Genomic DNA, 22,336 nt, shown 5'->3' on the forward strand with positions numbered 1-22,336 from the left:
ATTTTGTAGCGGCGTCAGAGCACACATAAAAAGAGTAGAACAATAATACCCAGCCATTCATAAACAAAGTCACATTCTTCCCTGATCCCAAATCTCTTGATACCCATAGTGCCGGATATCCCTCATCTTCAAAAAATATTGTGATTGTGTCCTCAAAAATAAGCAAAGTATTGGTCTTCTTAACTCCATCAAGGCTTTCATTTTCAGCATTTCAGCTCCAAGCTCCTTATTGTGTGTTTTGGATTTGATTCAAGATTCATACCAGTCTTGAAATGTTCTTACGAAAGAAGAATTCAAAGCTCCTGCATATTATGCAAGGAACAGTCTCATTTAACAGGCATAAACTTTCAATGCAGTGCTAAATCAATGGTGACAATTTCTCTTTTTCAGCAATAGAACCTTAGAAAAACAAGCCATTCGGCCCTTCTAGTCTGTGCTGCGATTCCCACTGACCTTCTCCCATTCCATAACCCTCCAGACCTCTCCCATCCATGTAGCTATCCAAATTATTCTGAAAACACAAGATCCACCCCTGCATTCACCACATCAAATGACAGCTCATTCCATACTCCCACCACTCTCTGAGTGAATCACTTCCCCCTAATGTACCCCCAAACCTCTCCCCCTTCAGTTTAAAACTATGATCTCTCATATTTATCTCCCCCAATCTAAGTGGAAAAAGCCTACTCGCGTCCACTGTCTATACCTCTCATAATTTCTGCAGTCTTCTTGTTTACCCGGAGTACTTTTGCTTATTAGATATTCAGCCGTGTGCTAGCCCTCAAGGTTTACAAAGTTATAGTCATAAAGAGCAGAGCCTTTTTGGCACATCAAGACCATGACAATCATCAAGTGGCCCAACTGCACTAATTTTTATTTAATCCTTTTTTTAAAAAACCCACATTCCCATCAACTCTTTCCAAATTCTAACACTTGGCTACACACCAGGGGCAATTTACAGTGGTCAATTAACCTCCCATCCTGCAGATCTTTATAGCTCCTGAAAAAACCCACGTGAACACAGGGAGAACATGCATACTCCACACTGACAGCACCAGAATTCAGGATTAAACCTAGGTCACTGGAATCCTGGGGTAGCAGTTCTACAATGCCCTGCCACTGTACTGCCAGTGCTATGTATAACTCTAAGAAGTATTAGATCATTTGGTGCCAGCTGATCTTTGACATCACCAGCAACTTCTTACACAAACCATATATCCTTTGAATTCCCTTAGTATCTGCCTTAAATTTACTCAGTGAGTGAGTGCCCACAGAACCCTTGGATAGTGAATCCACCCAAGAGTCAAAACCCTGCAGATGAAGAACTTTCTTCTCCTGAATGGGGCAGCTCTTCACATTGAGACTATGTTTCCAGGTTTTATCACACCAGCCAGAAAAAAAAACAGCATCCCAGAGATACCCTGTCAAAGGGTGAGAAAAGTTTGAACATTTCAATGAGATCTACATTCTAGGCTTCAGTCGATATAATTTCTCCTCATTGGAGAGTCTCTGAGAGTGCCAGGAATCAATCTGGGCGGCACAGCTCATGCAACGCTGGTACAGCGTTTGCAACCAGGATTCAAATCCCGCGCTGTCTGTAAGAAGTTTGCACATTCTCCCTGTGTCTGCATGGGTTTTTCCCGGGGGCTCTGGTTTCCTTCCAACCTTAAAAACATATTGGGGGCTAGAGATCAACTGGGTGTAATTGGATAGCATGGGCTTGTGGGCTCGTTACTGTGTTAAACGTCTAAATTAATCTGGTGAGACACGATTGCACTCTCCTTATCCTGGTTATGTCCTTCATTAGGTAGCAATAACAGACCAGGCGACAATATTCCAGACACATCTGGGCCTGTACAAAACAAAATATTTTAAGCTATGAAGTACTGAAGGATGTTCTGAACTATAAATAAGATTTATGTGGGTAATCCAAGAATAGAAAGGGTGATATATAATTGAGCTGCTCATTTCCAATAAGATTTTATAGTACAGTAAAACAAGGCAATGGCCATATGCCAGCATCTAAAGCAATTTTAAAACAAATGAATTTGAACAACTGATATACAAGCTATAACCACGTTATAATACAACAAAACCACCAGGTTAAGATAAGCTAAACCAGGAAATACAAAGAAACTGTAGGTCAGTATTAAATAGTGAAATTTTACCTTTGATGTCGTTAATGATGAGTTTATTGTTACACACATTGTTTAAGGTACATGGGCACTGAAATTCTTATTTGCTGCAGCCAAAAAGGTATTTGTAAAGAAAAACTATACTAGTCAACTAATTGGATTAAAGGAGACAATAAGTATAGAATCAGAATCTATCGTCATGAAATATGTTGTTTTGCGGTAGCATCACGGTGCAGATGTTGCTATAAAATTACATTTAAAAATAAATAAATGAGTGCAAAAATAACAGAAAGTGAGGTAACTTCTGTGGTTCATTGTCCATTCAAAAATCTGATGGCAGAGGAGAAGAAGCTGTTTTTGCGCCAATGGATGTTCATTCTCAGGCTCTGTTGCTCCTTCCCTATGGTAGCAGTGTGAAGAGGGCATGGCCTGGGTGATGATAGTAGAGGCTGCTTTCTTCAGACACTGCCTCTTGAGATGTCCTCTATGGAGTGGAGACTAATGCCTCTGATGGCGCTGGCCTTGTTCACAACACCCTGGAGTATTTTCTTGTCCTATGCATTAGCACCTCCATGCCAGACAGTGATGCAACCAGTCAGAATGCTCTCCATAGTACAGCTGTAAACATTTGCAAGAGTCTTTCATCACATACCAAATCCACTCTTTGCGGAGGCTCCAGGACTTCTCCTCAGAGATGTTGACACCCAGGTACTTGAAACATTTAACCCTTTCAACTGCTTGATGAGAACTGGTTTGTGATCCCCTGATTTCCCCTTCCTGAATCTTTGATTCTGCTAACGTTGAGTGCAGGTTGTTCTTGTGGCACTACTCAGCCAGCTGATCTATCTCACTGCTGTACGCTTCCTCGTTGCCGTCTGTAATCTTGCTGACAACCACGGTGTCATCGGCAGATTTGTTGACAGCATTTGAATTGTGCCTGGCCACACGGTCATGGTTGTATAAAGAGTAAAGCAGTGGGCCAAGTACGTAACCTTCAGGTGCGCCTGTGTTGATCATCAGTGAGGAGGAGACATTCTTTCCGATTCATAACGACTGAGATCTTTTGATGAGTGGGTGGGGGATGCAGAGGCCAAGGATTATTGACCAGCACGAAGGGTCTGATGGTGTTGAAACCTGAGCTGTAGATGATGAAGAGTAGCCTGATCTACAGGTTTCTGAATTCTTGGTGATCTAGATCTGAATGGAGAGCCAGTGATATCACATTTGCTGTGGAGCCATTGTGACAGTAGGTGGATTGCAGTGGGTCCAGACCTTTACTTGGGTGTGATTTAATTCTGATCATGACTAATTTCACAAAGCATTGCATGATAGTAGATGTGAGTGCTATTGGACAAAAGTCACCCTGCTCTTCTCGGGCACCAGATAAATGTAAATACCCTGTATTCACCGTAATCCTCACGTGAAAAAAAATGTAATGGTGCAGACAATCCATGATTTGTGTACCAAGGGGAGGTTCAAAAGTTTGAAAGAACCTGTCCTTGAACGTAGAGATGCTGGTTTTCAGGCTTCTGGACCTTCTGCCTGAAGGTGGTGTGAGAGGAAGTTGTGACCAGGATGCTGGGGTCCTTAATAACTTTGGCTGCTTTCTTGAGGCATGGGAGGTCAAAGCCTATGATGGAGTTGGCTGCAATCCGAGGCAGTCAAATTCCCAAACCAGACTGTGATGCAACCAGCCAGTATACCTTTCTCTGTTGGGTAGTGAGATGATACTGAACCAATAACCCAAGTGTGATGTTCATGACCTTGCCAAGTTGTGAAATGAAATCCAAAACAAAAAACCAGGCTGGGACTGAATTGAGCAAAAATAACTTCTGTCTGCTAATCCTGGTCCTCTGTCCGATTGAGAAGATCATGAATAGACAATGTTCAGGCATGGAGTTGACATTGCAAGCCTTTAGAAATTGTATGCAAACTTAATGGGTCAGTCAGCAATGGCTATTTTCAGAACAATTCCTAATAATATTGGGAAGAATGCACCTATTACATTCCTTAAACATGTCACAGCACAAGTCAGATCTTGGCAAGCAATGATCTCTCCCAAAAGGTGATTCTCTAACTCACCAATCTGTATCCCTGGACCCATATTCCAACCATTCTCATTTGTGTGCATACTTTGACTGCTACACCATCCACTCACTATCTGATACACATTAACACCCTTCTCAATGATCACCTGTGGTTTCATCTTGATCTGCTTCACTCATCTGTCAAAACTTTTCTGTTACCCTCCAGTGGATAAGATTGACCCAGACCTTACCGCTCTGCTTTCAGTCCCAGTGCTGTTGACTTTCAGCAGTCCTTTTCTCTTATCTTCAAGATTTATCCTTTCACCCTCTCTTGAAATTTGTTTACTCTCAATCCCTCAGTCCTCCAGATCCACTCCCATTTGACCTATTGTGGACATCAGATCATTAGGAATCTCTGCTGCTGCGGCCCGGCATGATGTTATGCTAACAGCTGACTCTCTGCTCCATCTGTGCAGCAGCGTCTCAAAACCTGGATGCTCATTACCCCAAGCAGATCCCTATAATGCATCGCAGGCACTTTATCAGTTCAACCCACCACTTACATCAAGGGTATGTCTCTCCTAATCTAGCCAGTGCGATCCATATTCCAGCCAAAACTTTTTGTACATTTTGATTGCTGCACAATCCACTCTGATATCATCCTTTCTTCTCCTCTCCACCTCCTGTTGCTCATTTCTTTATTCTTGGATACATCTTCTCCCTTGCAGTCTCACACCCAAACCATCATGACTCCAGTGTCTTCCCACTCTCCATCTACAGTGCTGTCATTACCTTAACTGCACCCGCGGATGATGACTTTCCCTGAGAAGGTTCATTGAGCTTCTCCACTGTTTTCTTATGAATAAGAATTATGGCTTTTAGACTGCAGGCATGTAACAGCACAATCAAGGAATTCTCCCACTACACAGGAGTCGGAAAAAGAATGGGCAGGAATTTTGAGTGAATTCCTACACTGCCATATATCCTACAGGACCCCTACAACTTTTTGGAGGAAGCCTGCAGTGTAAATCTCACTGGGAAAATTCATTGACGGTCATCCACTCGACTGCACATCTAACCCCCGGGACTGTTGCACTCAGGTACTTGCAGTCTAATGGGCAATAATTGTTATTTATTTCCCCCCGTGATTTTCCAGACATTGACGTCCAAATTGATAATGATCCAATCTCCTGCTCTCTAATCTCTTGACAATTAACCTAGTCATCCAACTGCTCAGCCAAGCTATCTGTTCCTAACGTCTTCATGCCTTCAGTGGATCAAAAATCGACAACCTTTCCTGCACTTCTTGACTGAATTTGATTCCTATCCCAGAGAGCCCTTTGCTCTCTAGATTGTTATTGTGTGGATGCTTCAGCTGTGGCTGAAACATTCAACATCAATTCCCCCATCATCTCTGCTCCCTTCTACACAACCCATCACCATCAAAAAATATCATGGAGAAAATGTGCCAATGTCTTACCCCCTGCTCCCCTGGCCACTTCTCCTCATCCAACCTTGTTCATCTAATCCTCCCAAGTTTTCTTCTCCCATTTTCCTCTGGTCTCTGCTTCTCTGGGGTAATCAGATTCCAGCTCAGCTCCCCACATTTTCAATCCTCTGCCCCTCCTGAGATGCAAATCAAAGTAAAAATGGAAGATGCCAGATATTCAGCAGGGCATGGAGAGGAAAACAAACTAACATTTCAGATTGATAATCTTTCATCAAAACTGGGAAAGAGGGGGTTAAAAAAATTCGTCTTAACCTGCCAGGCAGTTATGATAGAGTAGTCTTGTATGGAATTCACAATAAGAAGCCAGTCAAATATATTATATATTGATTTTTTTTTTTTTAAAAACCAGGTCTAGGATTTTAATCTTCTGGTGCTGTCATTGTCAAACTAGTAGGATGTCTCATGAATAGATGTTAAGAACCAGGGCTACCTTATAGAAGAATGAACTGTATTTACTGGTGCCACACGGGAGATGACAGATGCTGGAATCAAGGGTAACAAACAATCTGCTGCAGGAACTCAGTGGGAGAAAGAACGGTCAAGGCTTCAGGCAGGACAAAGGGCTCTGACACAAAAAGCTGACCATTCTTTTTCTCTCACTCATGTTGCTTGGCCCACCAAGTTCCTCCAGCAGATTTCTTGCATCTATATCAAAGTTCAAAATTTTTGTCAGAGCATCACATACAACCCTACGATTCTTTTTTTCCTGCAGACCAGGTAGAATCTCTACTTATTAGTAACCGTCATCTGCACACAAGAATTTTTAAAAAAAGATATCTGTACAAAAGAGAGAAAAAAAAGAAAAATGTAAACATACTGATGGTGCTTGCGGTGTTACACCACTAGTCTACTGCAGGGGGCGATCTCTGTACCTGCAGGAAGCCCACTGGAGGACAGACTACACCTGGTTGGCTGTCAATCAGCTGACCTGAATAGACCCCTAGGGGACTAACTCCACCCGGCCGACTGTCAATCACCCGACCGGAATATAGTCCTGAGCCAATCACTCGGGAGCTACTATCACAGCCACTACTGTCGCAGAGAATTTTAGCCAAATAAAGCCTGTTGTACAGTCTTCAAGTCTGTGCCTGCTCATTGCTGCTGCGCATTACAGTGCTGTACTGAAAAAAAAATCAAGTTCAGTAATAAATAATGTGCAAATTAAGAGTTTTTAAAACAATTGAGTCTATTGTTTAGAAGTCTGATGATGGAAGGGTAGCAACTGTTCCTAAACCTAGTGGTACAAGTCTTGTGGCAGCCATACCTCTTTCCAGATGGCAGCAGTGAGAACAGGGAATGTCCAGGGTGGTGCAGATCCCTGATAATTGCTGCTGCTCTCTGAAAGCAGCATTCCATGTAGATATTCTCGATGGTGGGAAGAGTTTAGCCTGTTCTATACCTTTTGCAGGATATTCCACTCAGAGGTATTGGTGCCCCATATCAGGCCATGATGCAGCCAACAGCACACTTTCCATGACATACTGGTCAAAGTTTGCCAAGGTTTCCCAATCTCTGCAAAACTCCTCAAGATATGAGCAGAAGTAGGCCAATCAGCCCATCGGGTCTGCTCTGCCACTCACTCAGCTCCACTTCCTGACCTTCTCCCCTTAACCCTGGATGCCCTGACTAATCAAATATCTGTCAATTTCTGCCTTCAATTCACCCAATGACTTCACTTCCACTGTTGCCTGCAGCTACAAGTTCCATAGACTCACGACCCTCTGGCTAAAGAAATTTCTCCGCATTAATTATCCTGCGGGAGTAGAGTCACTGATGTGCTTTCTTCATGATGACATTAGTATGTTGGATCCAGGAAAAGTCCCCCAAGATAGTGAATCCCAGGAGTTTATATTTGCTCACCCTCTCCACCTCTGATTCTCCTCAGTGATCACTGGATCACACACCTTCCTAAAGGGCACAATCAATTGCTTGGTTTTGGTGACATTGAGTGAGAGGAGGTTATTAGTACACCATTCAGCCAAGTTTTCAGTCTCCCTCCTGTGTGTCGACTCCTCACCCCTTTTTAGATGGCCCACTATTGTGGTCGCATCAGCAAATTTGTAAATGGTTTTGATGATGTATTGAGCCACACACTCATAGGTGTAAAGTGAGTAGAGTAGGGGGCTAAGTACTCAGCCTTGTGGTACTCCAGTAGTGATGGAGATTGTGGGAGAGGTGTTTTTCCAAATCTGCACTAATTGGGTTCTGGAGGCAAGAAAATCCAGGATCTTGAGTTCCAGGTCTTGGAGTTTGCTATTTTGAGGAGCTGATGATGATAAATGCTGGACTGCAGCCAATAAAGAGCATTCTGATGTATGCATCTTTGCTGTGCAGGTGTTTCAGGGTTTTGTGTGGAGCCAGCGAGATGGCGCCTGCCATAGACCTGTAGCAGCAGTAGGCAAATTAAGACAGATCCATTATCACCGCTCAGATAGGAGCTGATAGGCTTCAACACCAAATTCTCAAAACACTCAATCACAGTGGAGTGAGTGCCGCTGGTCGGTCAGCACTTAGGCAGGTTACTACACTATTCTTCAACACCGGAACAATTATTTGAAACAGGTGGGTATGATACTTTGCTGGAGTGAGATGTTGTAGAAATCGTTTAATACATTGGCTGGGTACTCCATACGGATTAGATATTTTCCTTGGATTTACTCCTCTGAAAGCAGCCCCCACGTCATCCTCAGATACTGAGAGTAGAGGATCACCAGGCAACGTAATGGCTCTTCCTTGTTCTGATGGCTAAGTCGGCCATAGAAGGCATTGAGCTCATCTGGGAGTGAAGCTTTGTATCTCATATTGCACTGAATTTGGTTTTGTAGCAGGTTACGTCATTTAGGCCCTGCCTCAGCTGTCGGGTATCCTTCGATGTACTCCCTCAATTATACACTTAAGTGGCTGCCAGGTATCACTATATCCAGACCCTGATGTTACATATGAAATATTCTCTCAAGATGTATCAGTATGGGAACTGCAGTCATTTTAATCATAGGACAGGTATATAGGTGACTCATCCAGTTTGTAAACGCAACCAATTTTGATTGTAATCCATGCTTTAATCACACCTCATAACCAGTTTACAGGTATAAAAGTACATGGAAGAGATGTGGGGAATGTCTGTTTTTAGCAAACAATGAGAAGCTAGAAGAACTCAATGGGTTAGGCAGGTAGAAATGGCCAGTCAACATTTCCAATTGGGTCCCATTATAGAGGCAGAACATTTGTTTTGTTTACGTTCAACCAACAGAACAGGAAGAATGGCCCTGCTCTTCAAAAATCGGGCAGCAAGTTCTTTAACATTAATCCAGTGAGGCGTTGGTTCACCCTTTATACCACTTTTCCAATGCCTTATAAATTTTATCAGTGTAGACTTCATGCCTAAGCTCTTACAGAGGGACTTGACACAGCTTCTGACACAGAAACAAAGGTGATACACCAACTACACTAAGCATTTTTAATATAATTTTCTCCTCACTGTCCCACACCCTTCAAAGATTTGAGGAAGCAGGGTTCACTAAAAGACAGTCTTATTCCCGTGAACTCCAAGATCATAAAATGCAACTTTCAGAATCTTTTGTACTCCATCATCTAAAAAAGTTAAAGTTGCTATCCTTAATTTTTTTTTAAAAAGAAAAGTATGTCTAATGAAAGACAGCATTTACACTACCTGCATGTCCCTCTTGGTGATGAAGCCCTTCTCCTCTTTGTCACAAAGCTGGAAGAGTTCGCGAGCCTTTTCCAGGGTTTCATGTGGACTGCTGTGTTCTTTGGGATTCACGCTGATATCCGGGTTATCCCCTCGGGCATTGGGACCCACTTCTCCTTCGAGCCACAAATCACCTGCCGTTCCTCTGTTTCTGGACATCGTCTACCTGCGGCTCCAGCCCAGCGCCCAGTGAGTTTGCACTATGAGGTACAACAGAAAAAGATGCTCGTGTTTACATAATTCAATGAGGCTTCTAATGTTCTGCAACATCTCTTAGCAACAGCCCACTTGGTAGTGGTCTGAAGGTTCTATGAATACTACAATTAATTATGTTCCTTTTGTGCCCAGCACCACAGTAAAAAAGATGTTGAAAAGGAGAACACTCAATTGTTTCTTTCTCCTCAAAACCCATGGAGTAGGTGAGTTAATAAACTACATTCTACACTATGATGCCAGGGCAAGCTCCTCATTGTAAGGTGCCGTCAATGAAGACCAGGGGTAAACCTTAACCAGTTCCACTTCAACCTTAACTAATTCTGACACTACTTTTATTCCACAAACCAACACTGGGTCCATCATTCCTCTTCTCCTTGCCTAACAAAAAGAAACTACCTGTCTCAATTTTCAAATTTCCAAATTGCCAAGCATTTACTAGCATTATGGAACTTCAGATTCCTCCTGTTACATGTTGTATGAACAATTATTTCTATAATTCACCTTTGAATAACAAAGCCTTAAACTTTTGGTGCCTCAAAGAAAATACACAGTACATTTCTCTAAAACATAAATGTGAGATTAGGAAGCTAGAAATTGAATGTTTAGCCTAAAAATTGAAACAAAACTATATTTTAAACTCACGAGAAGGCATTTTTATAAGCGTGATGAATGCATGTGATGTCCACCGCTGGTATTGACAAGCGGGTTAGTTGCTCAGCCAACATCATAGCTATTTCCATTCACCAAGAAACTATATTTTGATGATGTTTTAAAATAGGGAGGTAGGGCTCTCATTTTAATAAGGAGTGGTAAGGTATGGTTTGTTCAGTCACGACTGGGCCAGACTGACATCGGCTTTGTTCACGTTACGACTCCTACCCTTCACCTCATACATTTCACCCATATACAAATCTGAACAGGATATATCAAAAGGTTTAAAAATTTACAACAAAATGAGGAAAGATCACGGGCTAAGACATGAATTTTTTGAACAATACAACATTTAAAAGATAGAGCAATAACAAGTCGCTGAAGTGAATTAATCCATATTAAAATTTATAAAGTGGCCCAAACAATGCCTATTATTCAGCTGGGCACATGGGGGAAAGAAGTGGTCTAGAGGCCTTGCAGAGCAAATTCAGTCTGTTCTAGAAGTACGCATCTTCTATAACAAGATGGTGTGACTTCAAGTATAATTCCACACAACCTCCATAAGAAACGTTTCAACTTTGGCGAAAAGTCATCCTCGCTGCTCCTGTCTTGGTAGGTTCACCATCATGCATCACCCTCCAGTCTTGGAACACATACTTCAGCAAATGCAATTCAACTGCATTAGCCAGCACATGGTTGCTACTCTGAGTGAAAGTTCACCTAATGTGGTGAGAGAAGTCATCGCAATGGTTTGGAAACAGTGGCACCACTGGATTCCATCCCCCACAGTTCCATGAATTCTCAAATAGGTCCTACAGACATTAAGGAACCATTAGCAGGATTCTTAGAAAACAGTACAACTAGACAAAGTCAACATGGTTTTAAGAAAGGGAAATAGGCTTTATTAAATCAGTTGGATGCTTTTTGAGATTGTAACTAACAGTAAAGGTAAGCAGAGACCAGTTGATGGGCTTCAAGTAGATTATCAGAAGACAGTCAATGAAATCCATACATGAGGTTATTAAACAACATTAGGGCCATGGGATTGAAATGGAATATAACTGAGAGTAGGAATCAATGAGGCTGAGTGGTCATTATGCTTGTAAATAAGAACTACATTTCCCAGCATGCAATGCACATGGTTGGCCAGAAACCGGACCTGACATATGACAGGTTATCGGTTAGAAGTTGGTTAAGGTCAGTTGAAGCAGTTAAGTGTTAAACCCACAAAGTCGTTCTTCTTGAAAGAACGAGCAAAGCAATGTACAATGGAGTGCTGTAGTGATTAGTGCTGGGACGCAGCTGTTCACAATCTATATCCATGATTTTGATGCAAGGATAAAGTGTAATATGTTAGAAGAAACATGAAAGTCTGCAGACACTTTTTTGTTTTATTTAACCTGTGCTCCACAGTTTTAAATTTGTAATCAAACAATTTACATTGTAATTAAAGTGCACATTTCAGATTTTATTCAAGGTTATTTGGTTACATTTTTGTTGGACCATGTAGAAATTACAGCACTTTTTGTACAAGGTCCCCCTCATTTCAGGGCACCATAATGTTCGGGACATTTGAGGCCCTTTCACACGACCAACCCTCCTTGGAAGCGGGTAAACTTACCGGGCATGCTGCACCCAGGAAGCCTTTCCCACTGCTACATGAATTACCTGGTTCGTCGGGAACCGACATTTTAAGGGGGGGGGGTTTGTCCCTGCCTCCGGCAGTGACATCACGAATGACGCATTACGTACTTGCAGGGCAGTGAAATCATAGTGGGAATAAAGCACATATGCGTGCATGTTTAAAAGACTGGGAAAATCTACTGCAGTGGGCTTCAGACTCTTCAAACTTCGGACAAACCCACAGATCAGCTTGTCATTATTCCCTAATCAATACGAGCAAAGCAATGTACAAGTTACATAGCATTACATTGTATTAGATATTAAAAGTAGGCTTGTAATGATTTAAAGCACAGGTATTGCGCTACCGGCCCCAACGACTTGAGCGTGGCCAGCCATGCTCTGACAGAAGCACGCAGGGACTAACAGCACCCGGTAATACAAGTAGACCATTCACACCACCACAGAGTGATTAACGAGTTAACCCGGCCGGGCTCTGACACTTGCCCCAACCATGAGTCAGAGACTGGTTGATTTTTACTCACCCTGCCCAGTTGGAACCTTTCACACTGCCAGATTACCCTCTCTGGAACCACTAAATTGGTTGTTTCAACCCACATGTACTTGGTGGTGTGAAAGGGGCTTTGGCTTCACAGGTGTTTGTGATTACTCAGGTATGTTTAATGGCTTCATTGGTGCAGGTTAAAATGAGCTGGGTTTGCTTCTAAGCTTTTGATCACCTTTGGATTTCGTAGTTGTCATTTTTCAACATGAGGACTTGAGTTGTCCCAATGAAAGTCAAATAAGCCACTATAATGCTGAAAAACAAGAATAAGCCAGCAAGACATCATCCATGCTTTAGGTTTACCAAAATCAACTGCTTGGAACATCATTAAGAAGAACCTAATGGTGAGCTCAGTAATTGCGATGGGACTGGTATTCTGAGGAAGACCTCCATTGCTGATGACAAGAATTCTCATCATAATGAAGAAAAATCCCCAAACGCATATCCGACAGATCAGAAACACTCTTCAGGAGGCAGGTGTGGATGTGCCAAGGACTACTGTCCACAGAAGAATTCATGAACAATAGTACAGAGGCTACACTGTAAGATGCAAACCACTAGTTGGCCACAGAAAGGATGGCCAGATTAGTTTGCCGAGAAATATTTCAAAGAGCCTGCAGAATTCTGGAACAAGGTCTTGTGGACAGATGAGACCAAGATTAATCTGTGTCAGAGTGATGGCAAGAGCAAAGTGTGGAGGTGTAAAGGAACTCCCAAGATCCAAAGCCTACCATCTTTGCCATGGTTTAAAAGGATTGGATGTCCATAGTGAAGCCATCTAGTGCAGGGAATTTGAACTCATTAAAGAAATATACTGAGGATACTACGTGTCTATGTGAGAGCTAAAGACAAGGAAATGAATGGGTGAGGACTCCACAGGTAGAGTATATATTTAAAGAAAAGGTGAATAATTTTGAAATTGTGAAATGTTATTAGTATTTCAGAAAGTGTTAGATACAGTAAAACCCCTGATATCTGGAATTTAAGCAAAGAGCAAAAAAAAGAGGAAAATAAATGAAAAAAAAAGATTAAAAATATGCATTAAAATTGTAGAAGTAAATGTTCTCTTAAGTAACACATAAGCCTTTGGTGAAGATGGGAGCAGATATTCAGCTCAGAGTGCCTTGGTCCTGGAGAGAATGCAGCAGGAATAATGTATATGGCTCTGGTCTCCCTGACGAAAGGGGGGAGATGCTCGCGAGTCACGGTTGATAGGGTAACTCAGGGATCATATTTCACCCAACTGAATTGCCAAGGAGACAGTGATTCAGGATAGAAATAACAAGTATTCCCTTCCCCAGAATCTTTGGAATTTTCTACCCTGAAGGGCTATGGAGGCTCAGTTAATGAGTATATTTAAAGCAGGAATCAATAGATTTTGAGACATTAGGGAGATTAAGAGGTATGGGATTAGTACAAGAGAGAGGGGCTGAGGAACTAAACTAGTCAGCCTTATCTAATGGCAGAGTAGGGCTGAATGGCCTACTATGTCTATTTCTAGTGTTCTTAATGTTTTTAAACCTGTACAGTCAGAGGCCACAGGAGTACAAGGTGCTCAAATGTTTCGCACCTGATAAATAAAATCACTGCAAATGGCACTTCCATCTCAGTGTCAATTTTAGTGTGGCCACCTTACGTTTGCCCATCTTTCATCCAGAAAGGAACCAGAGCCTCCACTGAAGTTGTTTAAGTGACAACAGGTTTTATTGCGACCCTTTGAATTTTTTTCCCCAATGCTTAGATCATTCTGTTCTAAATCTACATTTTATCAACAGTACATGTTCCTTCCTGGTTTCAATCATTTCCATTGGCTAATGTGACATTGCATCCCGCTGGCAAATTATTGCATGCAATTGGAAGACTCCTAAAATTGCATCTGAAACCGCACCTATTGATGTGAATGTCACCTGGCTAATCAGAATTCAGTCAATGTACAGGATAAATTTGCATTAATTTCCCTTAGATAACCTGTTTGTCCTCAGAATTAAACCTGATTGTCAGTTGGACCTGCTCCAATCCTCCCCAGTACAATTCCGCTCTGCAGTGCATCCCTCGACGGTCCCAGCTACAGTGACTATGGCTGTTGATTAAATTCTCACGTCATTAACGCAGGGCTCCTGAATGATGCCAGAATAAATTAGTCCACATTACACCCCACTTAATGTGGAAAATTTTAGCTTTTATGCATAGATCTACTGAAATGAAAAAAAAAGACAACCAAGCATTCAACTCTCAAGGTGGGGCTTGGGAGACTTCTTGCAACAGGCAATGTTCCCTCTGGCTTATCTCTTTCTAAACCCAAACTGTCAGTCATTTCTCCAGAAGTGGAGGACAAATGCAATAGGTGTAATGACTCTCCTTGCCTCCTCTATGCTTTATCAGTGCCCCAAAGTTCAGAATCCAAAATATTTCAAGTTAATTTGCAGCCCTGCCCATTGACTGCAATATTTGAAATTTCTGACAACTCCCTAAACTCTCTTCAAAAAGAGGTGGTAGTGTTTACAACTCTATTAGCCAAGTGTATAGTCTTGTTGCACTGGAAGTCTGAGAGAGGTCCCTCTATACACAATGCATTAAGTTTCTTTTTTTTTAAATTTTATTTATTGAATCAGTTTCTTTATTAAAGTGAAAAAAAAAAATCAAATATATAGTGAGGTTCCCTGAATTATGAATGCTTACAGAGCATGCACTAGTACAGTGTTTTTCAAAATTCCCCCCTAAACTCACATTCCACCTTAAGTAATCCCTATGCCATCAGTGCCCTGTGATTAGTAAGGGATTGTTTAAGGTGGCATGTGGCTGGGAAGAAAAAGTTTGAAAATCACTGTTTTAATGATACCTAGTTGACTCGTTATGTGCACAGTTTCATAACTCCAAAGGAAATGGACCAATTACAATTTTTCTCAAGCAAAATATTTCAGTAACAATTGGGTCTAGAGCCATGATTCTCAACCTTTCCTTCCCACTCACATACCATCTTAAGCAAACCTTCACTAACCACAGAGCACCGATGGCATAGGGATGACTTAAAGGGGTATCTGAGTGAAAAGATAAAGGTTGAGAACCACTAGACTAGTATAATCGGTAATATACCAATGATACTGTCAGCAAGGTGGTCAGGGAGTAGGTGGAAGGAGTGTCTGGGTGTGTATGTGAATAGGTATATATGTGTAGGTTTTTTCTGTTAAAAAAGGGCACAATGTACATCTGTAGAGTGTGAACAAAGTTGTCTTGATGCTCAAATACATTTTTTTTTTTAAAGGTAGGTTAATCTTTAACAAGATCTGGAGTTGACATAGTGCCCTTTGCCCAATGCACTTTCAATAAAATAATTCTTGTACAGGAACTACTAGGTCAAAGAGCTCAGAGTTTAGTTCAAAATAGTGAGCTTCTTTGAGGGAAAAGAGACAGGTTTAGAAAGGAAATTCTACTCTATCTGCCTGCACCTTAAATTCTTCTAAAATGAGAGAGCCTTCAAAACTGCCAAGCACTATTACCTTCTGCAGGAAGAAATTGCCAAAACCTCGGTTTTAAAATTCCAGCACTTTAACTTGAAACCGTATTCCCTCATTTGAGATGCACCTTCTCGTGAAAACGTTTAAACAGACCAGCCCACTTTGGATTTTTTTTAATGTTTCCGTAAGGTCACTCCTCATTCTTCTAAAACTCTAAAGGGTATAGACCCCAACCTTTGTAACCTCTCTCGTGCCATAGAGAAAGCTTCTGCTTTTAAGTCGGAACACCCTAAATCAGGACAGAGCAGAGTCCTGATGCAGGTTTCTCAACCCTAAACATTGACCATTGCTCTGCCTTCATGGATGGTCTGACTCGCCCAAGTTCCTCCAGCAGTTTGTACTTAGCGTTTGGAGGGAGATGCTATAGCGAGTCCCGAACATGATTTTATGAGCATGTGTGTGCATACTCAAAGACTACAGTTTCACGCCATTCAAATGTTTTAGATGATCATTAGTAAGGAAGGGCCAGAAGCACATACTCTTTTCCCCACATTCCAGTCCGGGGTGAAAGTGAGCCAAGGCTGCACTTGGTACATTCCTATTCCTCATTTACTACCTCTCCAGTTGTACATCAACACGCACATTCCATTGCAGCATATCATTCAAAACCTTCCTCGCCTTCTCTGCAGCCAAAGATTATCGATAGTCAATGGTCTTTGACCCAAGACATCATTTAGTTTCTCCTTCCACAGATGCAGCCTAATCTGCTGAGTATTTCCAGTACTTTCGTTTATTGATTTAGATTTACAGTGTCGGCAGTTAGTGCTTGATTTTATTGACAGTCTTCCTTCTTCAAATGAAAATTTGGAACATTTTAAAATGTGCTGCTCAATCTTCCCTTAGAAACATAGAAGATAGGAGCAGGAGTAGGTCATTCGACCCTTCGAGCCTGCTCCACCATTCAACGAGATCATGGCTGATCTTGAAGTTCAGTACCCCGTCCCCGCCTTCTCTCCGTAACCTTTAATACACTTATACTGAAGAAATATATCTAATTCCCTCTTAAATATATTTAATGAACCTGCCTCTACTGCCCTCTGTGGCAATGAATTCCACAGATTCACCACCCTCTGGGTAAAGAAATTCCTCCTCATCTCGGTCCTGATTAGTCCTGGCAGAAAGCAAGCAAACCCGGTTGTAAACTAGGGGCCACAAGAATACTGTGAACTGGGAAATGTATTTGCAGAGCTTGTTGAAACTGGAAGGGCAGTTTGGTTTGAAAAGGCATCAAGATCCTGAGCTTTATAAACAATGACACAGAGCATGCAAGCAGGGAAGTCACAATGAGCCTTTATAAAAACAGTTGCTCAGCGAAAACTGAAAATTATATTGAGTCACGGCACCACACCATCGGAACAGGGGGAAGGCTTTGAAGAGAATTTAAAATACTCTTGGGACAAGGGGTCTACTTGTGTGAATTGATTGAAGCAGGAATTGTCCTCCTCAGAACAGATGAAGAGGAGATTGGAGAGAGTATATTTAAACCTTGAAAGATGTCGATGGAGTTGATGGAGAGAAAATGTTCCTACTGGCTGTAGAGTCGATGAGGATGTTTGGCAGAGGAACCAAAAGTGATTTTTGTGTGTGCAAGGAACTGGAATGACAGCCAGGTATATTAGTGGAGGCAGGGAATTGTAGTTTTCTGAAGAAAATAGGATGAGCATCTGAAGAATGTGCAGCAGAATGAAGAATGGGGAGTAGAACCAGCCAAATCACTCTTCCATGCAGTCAGTGCAGACTCAAGAGGTTGAATGGCTTCCTTCTGAGCCAGGAACATCAACAACAACCCAACATAATTATGGCTTAAAATTCCTGGCATCCAAATAAATCTACATTATTTTAATTTGTGACTTTACTGTTCACTTGAAAATATGATTCCAATTAGCAAAGAAATAAAGGCCCTGGTTGGTGATTTTATTTATCAGCAATAAACACTGGACGTTTGGTGGAGAGTGATAAAAGAGTAACAATGTACAACAATTTTTTTTTCCCAAAAATAGGGATTAAGATAGACAATTGAAGCCAAAGAAATTTCAGATTTGCTCTATCTTATAGCAAGTTGGAGAAACATTAAATTAACTTTTACTGAATTTAGCATGGTTAATCTTACAACGATAGTGACATGTTGCGTTAGTTTAACTGACCAAAAATCGTTTTACTGCTGATTTTCATTTCTCCTCAGCATCTGATGCCTCTTGTATCAGTGTCCAACAATAGTCAGTCATCATTGATGGATTCCAGTTGCTCTGATACTGCTGATCGACATTTACCGTGTCCTGGTGAAATTTTTCACCATGTTCATCAAGATGTCCAAGTGCGAATGCAGAAAATTAATTTTCAATGACATATTTCACTTCATGGTTTGGAATGCTTGAAGAAGACTTTAAATGTGACAGGAAATCATAAAAGTAAGTTATATATTTTTTAAAGTTTATGATTGGAAAATGTTACGGTGATTTTCGTGATTATCAGTCCAAATTCCATAAAATACACCCCAAAATATTCAGGAAGCAAATTCTTCATTGCCCAGTGTAATTAGGTGCAGTGGGGATTGCATTTGGAAGCTGGACACCATGATTAATTCTGCATCTAAGTAAGCATGTTCATGACTGATTAGTCGAAAGAGGAAACAACCACCCCGATGACAAAACAGAAGGTGACCGATTCAAAAAGCAGCAGAAATCATTCCCGATATAGATACATTTCTTCTGCTCTTCGCCCCTTTAAGGCCTTCACACTTGGTTTAGCTTCTGTCAGCTTTCAAGTAGGTTCAGATGACTGTAATTACATTGTTCAATTATCTCTAATATTCTTCCCTTAAATCCAGCCTGTAAAAGAAATCAATATTCTGCCCACTGAAAATTTTTTTGCAGGCTAATCTGCAATTTCAGCAATCATTAAATGACAAAAATCATAACTCAGATCTACAGCTATATGCAGCATTGCCCTCTCCATATACAATGTAAAATGCAACCATCTGTATTAGTAGGCTTAACAACTTCTCTAAAAGAGGATAGAAAAGATATAACAATGTGGAGGCAAGTTACAATGTAATTAATGTCAAGGTTTTGTGCTAATTAGGAATCAAAGGGGAGCTGGTCACCAAAAACATCCGACTCCAAATAGGAGGTAACAAGATCCTAGACACCTGGCACCATAATGGCATCAGGTTCATAGAGGACTATTACAAATGGGGGCAACTAATGTCATTTGAACAACTCAGGCACAAGTATGGGTTATCAAGTAAGATGTTCCACTGCTATCTTCAGATAAGATCTTTCCTGCAGGACAAATTAGGTCCAACTATGGCCCAACCAATGTGCAGTGACATAGAGACCATGATTCGAAGGGGGACGTTCATCTCGGCAATGTATCTCCTGCTCCGAGTGGAAGGACCTAAACCAGACCTTCATAAATCAAGGCAGAGGTGGGAGTCAGACCTAGAAATAACAATTGATGACCGGTTCTGATCCGACTTGTCAGATCTGCATGACTACAATCATTAATGCATAGTCCAGAGTGGTGCAATACAATTTTCTACACCATCTGTACCTGACGCCGCAAAAATTGAACCTATCTAAACCAGAATTGTCAGACCAATGCTTTAGATATGGCATTGAGACAGGAACCTTTGTGCATGTAACCTGGACATGTACCAAGGTGAGATCCTTCTGGGTAGAACTAGGCCAAGTCCTAGAAAAAAAAATTATAGGTAAAGAATTCCCACAGGACCCAGAGTTGGCCCTGTTGGGAAACATAATAGACATGAGACTTACAATGAGCCTGTCCAAATTTCAAATCCAATTCGCAATGATCGCACTGGCAGTGGTCAGGAAGTGCATAGCAGTTACCTGGAAATCAGGCTCCGGCCTGAGCATTACTTGCTGGAACACGGAAATGCAAAGTTGTGTTCCCCTGCGGAAAATTATTTACAACTTAAGAAGTACAAGACTTTTCTGAAAAATTGGCAACCACACTTAAATTCCATAGGAGCACAATTATTGTGTGGATCATCATTCCTCAGTCGGGGTGGGGGTAGGGGGGAGGTGGGGTCCATCCCATTCCAACCGGGAAAAGTCAAGAGAAGGAAACAGACTGAGCACTGGCCACCATGACGTGACAATCCCATAAACCCCTGATATACGTCTTGTACCTTTGTTTTGAGGTGTCTTGAATGTTGTGTGTAACTGTGATTAGTTAAGAGTTAAATGTGGGGGTTGGGGAGGGAGGGGCTCAGGATTTATTTAGTTTAGGATTAGTTCGTTAGTTCAGATCCTTTCTCATGCTTTTATTATTTGAATAAAAAGAGCTGTGGAGAATCAATTACTCTTTGCTTATGATGTGTATCAGTATGATTGCTAATCTGTAACCTCACATTATTAGGTTTCTTTTTTTTGTATCCTTAAAATTAATAAAAAGATTGGAAAGAAAAAAGGATTTTGCATTTTGTTTTTGTGATCCTATATTGGTGGGAAGTGTGATATATGTAGTGTCTAGAATCAGAGTTGTACAGCACAAAAAAACCGGCCCTTCAACCCATCATGTCCATGCTAGAATTTTTGCCCACCTACACTAATCCAGTTTGTCCAGATTCATATCCTTTCATACCTTGCCTATTTAAGTGATTGTATTGGATTTCATAACTTCCTCTGACAGCGAGTCTGGGATATCAACTACTCTGCATTAAAAAAAAATCTCTTTCTTGTCACTTTAAATGTATGCCTTACTACCTTAGCAGAAAGATTCTAACCAATTTACCCTTTCTTTACCTCTTATAATTTTATCTCTCTCTATCACCTCCACCTCCCAACTTTTATATTCTATGGCCCAACCTGTGAAGGAAAGAATGCCCTCCACCTTATCTCGCTGTGTTGACACTTACAGGGAACTCAGGACTTGAACCCCAAGGCCCTACTGTTCATTAACATTCTTAGTGACTCATCATATCCTATCCCTATTTGACTTCCCAAGATTAATTTTAATTGAGGGATCCAGCCTCTTGGCCCTTGATCCTGTGCCACCAAAATACACCAATGCGAACAATCAACCTGCTAACCCTTGGATGTCTTTAGAATGTCAGAGGAATCCAGAGCATCCTATACACGCCCCTCTACTGCCTCTACTGCCTCTCCCCTCAACCTATTCCTCCCTCTACCCGTCTCTCACCCTCTAATCACCCCTCCCCTACTCGCCCTGCCCCTCCCCTTTTACCTCTTCCCTATCCACCCCTCCTTCTACTCATCCCTCCCTTTAACTGCCCCTCGCACCACCATAACTTCCCCTGCCCATTACTCCTCACCTACACCCTCTGCCCACCCCTGCTTACCCACCCACTCAGGCCCAGCGCGCTGCCGATCAGCCTTTGCAGACAGCCACCATCTCTCTCTTCACGTGCAAGGCCGAACCAGCCGTCCCTGGGGTCCGCGCGGGTGCAACCGCTGAAGGCCGTGGCGACCGGGAGAAGTGCGCTCGCGCTGTGGAAGGGCCGTCCGGTGCCAGTCGCGCGGGGCTCGCGCTGCCCGGGGGCCGTGCGCAGCCTGCCATGCCCGTCGCGCCGACAGGAAATCACAGGCGCTCGCCCATCCGCCGCACCGCTCGACAGGTGGGAGAAGTGACTGGTTGTGCGGGGAGCCTTCCAACCGGCTTGCCGGCTGATGACATCGACAGACTTCTCGTTACAATTACTCGTGTTACAATGGGGAAGGATGTGCAATGAAGGGGGAGGATGGTGGGGGTGACATTACCAAAAAACAGCATCGGCTCTCGCTGCAGGGCGGGCCACCTCTAATACATTTTTGAAATGATCTTGCGGGTCAAATATAATTATATCACGGGCCAAATTTGGCCCGCGGGCCAGAGTTTGACATGTGTGCGATAGACTATATACCATCAACTATTCTAGTTTTGATGGACTTCTCTTTGGAAGTAACCTTGACCATTATAGTAGACTCTGCCAAAACACACAGAATGCAAAACTATTTGTAAAACAAAGCATGTATTTTCCAGCTGGGCAGAGTAATAATAGAGCTGCAATTAATTATATTGGTTCTGCATGTGTACATAGCCAAGAAAAGGTGAAATGAGAATATTAAGTCACGTTTGAAAATTAAATGGACATCAGCAAATTTTATATTTTACCTCCTTGATAGCCAGATGGGGAATTACGTCGAAATGGAAAGACAACACTCCACCAACGCATACTCAATGGTTACAGGATATTATGTCTAACCCAAGTCTGGAAAATTAATCAGATACTCTATTAAAAATGCAAAATCTAATTTCTATAAAACATTATTATTTCTTGTTAAAACTATTATTTCCATAATCAAAAGAACGGAGGTGTTGGGATGTTCCAGCAATGTGTTGCCTGTTCCCTTGATTGTCATCA

General features: G+C 41.9%; 1 protein-coding gene across 1 annotated transcript in view; it reads right to left on the minus strand.

The window, feature by feature from the left end:
* cracr2b (calcium release activated channel regulator 2B) overlaps nt 1-22,336 on the minus strand; it is a 137,257-nt gene that overhangs the window by 91,831 nt on the left and 23,090 nt on the right. Inside the window, exon 2 of the mRNA XM_069896715.1 lies at nt 9,343-9,581. Within this exon, the coding sequence (XP_069752816.1) occupies nt 9,343-9,540 (198 nt within the window). The 5' untranslated portion in view covers nt 9,541-9,581. The remainder of the gene's footprint in view (nt 1-9,342; nt 9,582-22,336) is intronic.

Source organism: Narcine bancroftii, chromosome 1 (assembly GCF_036971445.1).
Source record: "Narcine bancroftii isolate sNarBan1 chromosome 1, sNarBan1.hap1, whole genome shotgun sequence".
Taxonomy (NCBI): domain Eukaryota; kingdom Metazoa; phylum Chordata; class Chondrichthyes; order Torpediniformes; family Narcinidae; genus Narcine; species Narcine bancroftii.